Source organism: Cariama cristata, unplaced genomic scaffold, assembly GCF_000690535.1.
Source record: "Cariama cristata isolate BGI_N322 unplaced genomic scaffold, ASM69053v1 scaffold36807, whole genome shotgun sequence".
NCBI classification, from domain to species: Eukaryota; Metazoa; Chordata; class Aves; order Cariamiformes; family Cariamidae; genus Cariama; species Cariama cristata.
Window position 1 is genome coordinate 7,616 of NW_009629038.1, and position 6,985 is coordinate 14,600.

General features: G+C 47.3%; 1 protein-coding gene across 1 annotated transcript in view; it reads right to left on the reverse strand.

The window, feature by feature from the left end:
* SCD5 (stearoyl-CoA desaturase 5) overlaps positions 1-6,028 on the reverse strand; it is a gene marked incomplete at its 5' end in the record, with an annotated part of 9,706 nt that extends 3,678 nt beyond the window's left edge. Inside the window, 2 exons of the mRNA XM_009705021.1 lie at positions 734-939; positions 5,898-6,028. Coding sequence (XP_009703323.1) covers positions 734-939; positions 5,898-6,028 — 337 coding nt within the window. The remainder of the gene's footprint in view (positions 1-733; positions 940-5,897) is intronic.
* Between the last annotated feature and the right edge of the window lie 957 nt (positions 6,029-6,985).

Below are 6,985 nucleotides of genomic sequence, written 5' to 3' on the forward strand. Positions count from 1 at the left end.
GGTAATTCTGCTAGCGCACAGATTTCTCTAACACAAAAAAGAAACTGATTTCTGGACTCAACTGACCACTCTCCTCACCCATAAAACACTCAGAAATGAGCTTATGTGGTTTGCTGAAGTCCTCGGACCAAATGCCTGCAGGCAGATACAGTCTTTTTGTACCTAAAATAGAGGCACTCACATAGAGGACAAAGCATGTTCCTCAATTCCCACCTCTTGCAGAGTGTGTAGCAAACTGAACTAGGTCTGCGCTAATTCTCAAGGGAGATAATTAATCCTGTGAATAATGACAGTCTTGGGAGAGGAAGCGTTTGGTCTGCGCTGGCCCATGGGTGCCAAAGAGGAGTTTGCAGAGTGAAACATGCACTTCTGCATTAAGGCAGTCAGTGATTACAGCATTTGCTCCAATGATTAAAGGAGAAGACCAAGATCCCAGCAACCTCTGCTGTGGTTGTTTTCACAGCCAGCCCTGGCTTTTTGGAAAAGCAGAGGGACAAGGACAGGGCTCACTGCTTACGCAGCAGAGCCTGCAAGGACAGTTGGCAAGTGTCAGCCACATGGCAATAGTGAAAGCCAGCAGGATGGCAGTCCTAATGCCGGCAATTAAGGTGGCAGGGATATCTTGGGGAAGAAAAGAGAAAGATAAGAATAAGGAATGAGCCAGAACTAGACAACTAGAGGCAGAGGGACCTCTCCACCCCGCCTCACACGAGGGCCCAGCGTTCCCACTTACTTTCTTTGGAACCTGACGACGGGGTCATCCAGCAGGTCAGTGAAATCCAGTTTCCTCCCCTTCTCAATGACGTCCCGGTGCTTTCGCATGAACAGCCAGCCGATGTGGGCGAAGAAGAAGCCGCGGCTGGCGTTGTGCGGGTCTGCGTCCGTCTCTGAGTACTTGTGGTGCACACGGTGGTCTCGGCACCACTCGTAGATGTCGTTCTGCACAGAAAGCATAGCGGGGTAAGAGGGGAGAGGCTGGGTGCTGCTCCAGCAGTACCACCTCCAGCTCCTTCCCCACACATTAACAGCAACAAGCCCCACTCTGATGCTCCTCAAAAAACGTTATCAACTAAAGACATCCTGAGGGACCCCAGCTTTGCAGCTAGCCAGCCCATCACAGTGCTCGTGTCAGTGCCCACACAGAATGGGACATGCTCTGGGAACCGGTGACACAGGTTGGACATGTCCCAGGGCTGGAGAATGCCTGGAAGCCAACAGCCTCTTAGGAGTTACCATCCTGCCCTGGTCCTGCATCCTCCCTGGGCGTTTGCTGTCTGAGGATGGACACAGGCTGGAGGGACCAGGTACTTACACGTTTACGTTGTTACTTTATGACCCTGCCATGGGAGAGCTTGCATATTTATTTTCAGGGCACTACTGTGCAGAGACACTCAGTTCTGGCATCCTTTTTCTAAGCTGGTTGTGGCTGGCTACCACTGACACCCTCCAGGCACAAAACACAATGCTGAAAATAGGACAGAGCTTGTGGAATACTACACATGCCTTTTCTTGACCGGAACAGGAGCTGAACTTGCTCAGTCTTTTGGCTGATTTCAGTAAAAATCAGTAAAACCGGCACCTCCATTTAAATTACTGCTCTGTCTGCAGGCATGTGTACAAGAGCAGAGCCTTCCAGTACTTAAAGGGGGCCTACAGGAAAGATGGAAAGGGACTCTTCCTCAGGGACTGTAGTGATAGAAAAAGGGGTAATGGTTTTAAACTAAAAGAGGGAAGATTTAGATGAGATATCAGGAAGAAACTCTTCCCAGTGAGGGTGGTGAGGCAGTGGCACAGGTTGCCCAGAGAAGCTGTGGCTGCCCCATCCCTGGAAGTGTTCAAGGCCAGGCTGGATGGGGCTTTGAGCAACCTGGTCTGGTGGAAGGTGTCCCTGCCCATGGCAGGGGGGGTGGGGCCAGATGGGCTTTAAGGTCCCTTCCAACCCAAACCATTCTATGATTCTGTGGTTAAGATATCAAAGGAGATGTGCCTATCTTACAGGAAATCAAGTCTTGCATTTGCAGCCAGGCTGGAATAAAAGTCTCAGATCCACAACATCAGCTCAGCATTGGATCCAGATCAGATACAAAGCAAGTTCAGTCCTGTCTCTGCTCAAGGTGTCAGCACATACAGGTCACTGAAATGCCTCAGGGCTGTAAATGGGATTATGTGGATTGCAGGGAGGAAGGGATGGACCGCAATTTCAGACTTGGATACATAAAGTGAGACCTTCTGAGTTTACTCAGCTGAAGGGATTTCAGGCTCCCAGTTTATTTTACAGGATGCACTGGTTATTGGACTGAAATGGTGGTTTCTGCAGTGGTGCCAAGCTATTAGCGCAGGGCATTGTAAGCATGTACAACACTTGCAAAACTCAGACCACACACTCATCTATGAATTGAATTGCCCAATACCAGCACCAAAACATGGAAATGTTTGTTACTGCCTAGATCCACAACACTGTGAACTTTCATCAGAGAATGCTTAGCGGAGCGTGCTTTCCTCTGCTAATTCTATCTCTGCACAGCCAGGGAGGTACCCAAGCAGTAATACCCAAAAGGAAGGGCGGGCTTGGGTTACTTTTAGGAACAGGAGTAGCACCCACAACCACCAACCACAGCAGCTTTGCTCCCTGCGGAACCGAACAAACCATTTGCGGTGCCTGTGAAGTAACCACAGTGTGGCAGTCATCATGGTGCTGAATATACTGCAGGACACAGTAAGCCCAGGCTAATGACAGCTGTGTATACGTATGTTTTGTGAGACAAAAGTCCTACGCTGAAAGCATTGCAGAAATTGTTGCTCTTTCTCTCAGCTGCCAACATTTGAGAGAAAACACTGAGGCCACCTGTGCTGCTGAGGGGACTTTAGGAACAACTGCAAAGAGCAGCTAAAGAATCTACCTCAAATGCCTCCGCGTCCAATTTCAGCCTTGAAAAGATGCTCTCTGTCTGCAAGAGCCCACAAAGGACAAGCAAAGAACAAAGATCTCAGCTCTACTGCACTCAGTTGTGCTCAGCCCTGTTGTTGTCATGTCGTGGCTGCAATGATGCATTTTTCTGCAGCACCGACTCATCTAAGCCGCGGAGATGAGGCAGTAAAGATCAGCCCCTTACCGGCGCTCCAGTACCTTAACTATCGCATCTTAACTATCCCATTGCACAAAAGAACAAAGTCAACCGAGCGAAGCAAAGGAAGTCACCAAACTCTTCAGTGAGAACAAGGGGAGATCTTTACGTTGCTGCGTCTTATTTTTTCCCTGCAGAGAAATCAAAGGGAATTTGAAAGCCTCTACACTGCTTCAAGCAGCTTCAGTAGGAATATCCAGAAGACCGAAAAAAGGCCAAGATTAAGTCATTTAAAAATAAAACAGGGTTATGCAAGAAGCACACCTAGGAAAGGTCCTCTTTCTTAACCAGAAATAATTTTTCAAGTGAAACTATTGATCAGTTTGTCACAAGAGCACTTGATAAAATTATTTGTGGGACAGCAGATAACCAGGTCAAAGCAATGACACTGTGAGAAATGAACTTGGCTTCTCATGCCACAGCAAACACCTGCAGGGCTGGTAAAAAACCTGATTCCCTAGATGAAAGGGTTAGGAAGCTGTGAAACAACTGAATTGCATCTAATTAAAAACCACAAAGACTGAGGGGAAATAAAGGCCAGAGGCCAGAACTGTTGGCAATAAACATACCAAAAACTGGAGCACAGCATACGTAAGTATGCTCCCAGCGTATTAATAGCAGCCGTTTTTCAGGAACACATCACTCTTGACCAAGTTTCAGGTAAACACAGGAGTGAAATCCCTTCCAAAGCAGAGAATGACAGCATTGTGCTGTGACAGGGATGCAGACATGAGGTTTCATTAGCAAGTCTCTTAATAAACCTGCAGACCGAAACGTGACAACAAATTGGGCTATGGAACAACCTCAGTGTGCTGACACGAATTTCCATACAACCACTGTCACTGTGTGCAAATGCTCACAGCACAACTTCAGCTGAAAAACACAGCTTCTTTCAGAAATCAACACAGGAGCAACATTACAACACCCTTAGCAGAAGAGACACCAGCATGTCCCAATGGAGATGCTGAAACTTAAAACACTAGCAGACATAAGCCAGGTATTCCCCATTTCTGAAACAGGCATATGACAGCAAGAAGCACAGTCTTTCAAAATTGTGAGAGCTTTGCTGTAGATGGAGAGAAGAAACACAGCTCAGCATGCTTCAATCAGAAAAAACACACCGGGTAACAGGTCAAAAATGGCTGCATCTGATGGTATTTCAGAGCAAGTACGGCATGTCACAGCCCATGCAGCATCAACTTAAAATTCTTCAGCAGAGTTTCCCCTGCCCTTCAAGCAGTTTGAGTATTTCCTCAATATTCAGCATCCAGGGATGCTATAGGTATCTTCAATGCTCTCTCTTCCTCCCAAAGTCAACATGAGGAAGACGGACTTGAAAACTCATTCACTGCTTGTGGTGGTGTAAACAGCCTTGAGCAGGCAACGGATGTCACTGTAATTAGGAGCAGGCTTCAGACTACTTAAAACTTAGAGGGGGTGATTTGACCTTTGGTTTTCTTTCCCATATGAAGGGCACAAAGGTGGCTTGAAGCTACTTTGAATTACTTCCCTGCCTCAGAATCATACCACGTCCTCAGCCAAAAGCAGTGAGGAGGCCAACCCAGCTGAGAGCAAAATCCATAGCAACAGGGGAGCAGAACGCAATGAAATCCCAACATGCAGGCTCACCACAACCAGCTCGATACATTCATTTAAATTACTTATGAAAGATAAGATCGGCTGTAAAACAGGAGGACAGTACCAGGGGGTTCTCAAAACTGTTGTTTAACATGCGGAGCAAAGGGCTTGTAAAGCTCTGCAAGGAACTGAGCAGCACAAAGCAGCTGGAATATGGCTCAGAACAAAAGAAGGTTATAGTTAAAATGGACACATTCCTCTACTCAAGCAAAAGCATTACGATCTTTGTAATGTCTAGAGGGATTAACAAGATTAATTCTTTCCACCTTAAAGAAAAAAAAAAGATAAATCAAAGATGATAAATGAACAGTACAGAAGTGGATAAAGGGACTCTTTCCATCCTCTGTCAAGGTACATGAACAAGAAGTCAACCAAACAGACTGCAGGAAAAAAGCTTGAAAACTCAAGGCATAACACGCATGTGGTACTCGGTTCCAAAAGGGGTTACAGCAGCCAAGCTTGGTAAGTTTAATGGTAGTATAAGTTCATTTCTCTATTTTGAACAGCGAAAGGAGTAACTAAATTCACATCGAGAAGATCTTGGTTCTGGGCTAAGTCCTACCACCAGCTGGGTGTTATGCAAACATTTTTGAGGTCCAAGATTGCCTATCACTAAATACAGAGGTAGTAACATGCTTATTTGCAAATGTATTTGAATTTTACTGGTGAAAAGTGCTGCATAAAACAGAGATAAATTAAGACTGTGAAAGGATGCCTCCTCCTCTTTTTGGGTACATCAAAATCTCCAACTGTCTGGACGGACAGAGACTTGATTACGCAGATGTATTTGCATCAAGTTGGCCCTTACAAAAGTTTCCACATTGTTCTGTGAAGTGTGGGGCCTGACCTGTGCCACAGACAGGCTGCTGGGGTGCTGAGCCCCTGATCTGGGCACGTTCAACCTGGCCGTTAAATAATTATTGCTCCTGGACTGTCTAAACGCGTACTGTGACGTGGGTGGCGAGAGGGGCTCTGCATCCCCCGAGGCAGCAGAGTGTGTTACCAGCAAATGCCTTTCTGCCAATATATTTTTTTATTATTATTTCTTTTGCTGTCTCTAAGCTGAGGGGATCCCTGCACAAGACAGAAAGCTGCCTGGAGGCCAAAAATCTGGATGGGCAACCACAACCCCACCTGGAAAGCCATGGAATTAGCTGCAGCCAGAAAGATCCGCAAAGGCAGCTTGGCTTTGTAGGAACGGTGGCTCCAGAGGCGATGCGCACCAGCCGTCACGCCCAGGGCCGTCATCAGGAAACAGAAATATGCTGAAAGACACAAAAAACAAAACACAGGATGTGCCAGGAACCAACTGCCATTATTTTTGCTTTCTTTGATGTAAAGATGATCCTTGCCCCTGCCTGCCGATGCCTGCAGGGTCACTCAGAAGATGAGGCTGGGCAGAGAGGAGGTGAGGTTCTCAGCCCACCTCTGCCTCGCGGCCCCAGGGATACAGGGTTCCCCTTCCCAGTTTGGCAGCACTGAAGCACCGTGCCGTGCCACATTTATGCATCATGCCATTTGCCAAGCACAGTGGAGGGACAGTTCATCACTCGTGGCAGAAGAGTAGCAACCACTCTAACAGAACACTGCCAGCCTCCTCCAGACGGGTCTTTGCTCAAGTTGGATCTGTCAGCTAGTTTAAGAGCATCACGTCCCACCCCTAAAGATATGAGCTGCGTCAGAGTTTCCACAATAAAAACTTATCACCAGGAGCTCATGACTCAGTAATAAAAACGCACCAGGAAACAGAACCGTCTCCCTCAGTTTCAGGAACTGCTTTTCCTTCCCTTAATTAAAAAGTTGGCCATCCAAACTTGTTTTGGGCATTTTTTTCAGATGGCCAACACAGCACAGGAGCAAGTCTGTTCCCTACTCGCCACACTGGCTTCAGGCTAGAGCCACAGCCCAAGCACATGTGTCCTGCAACATACCCCCCCATGCTTAAAATAATACCTGCACTGACCACCATCGCCGCATCGGTACATCTCTGGTTCTCTTTTCAGCAGAGGCCATGCTCACACATGCTCTGGTCGGTTAACCTCGTATTTCCAGGGGCTGGGGGAACAGCTGGGGCAGCAGAATGAGACAGCAGACCCTGGCCCGCCTGCTCGAGCCATGCATCGATGCACTGATTGCTTCTCCTTTGATGGGCTTGCTGGTTTTGTGGCTTTGAATTCCTGTGTGATGAATGATCCACAGCCTGATTTGTTTTGACTTGTATG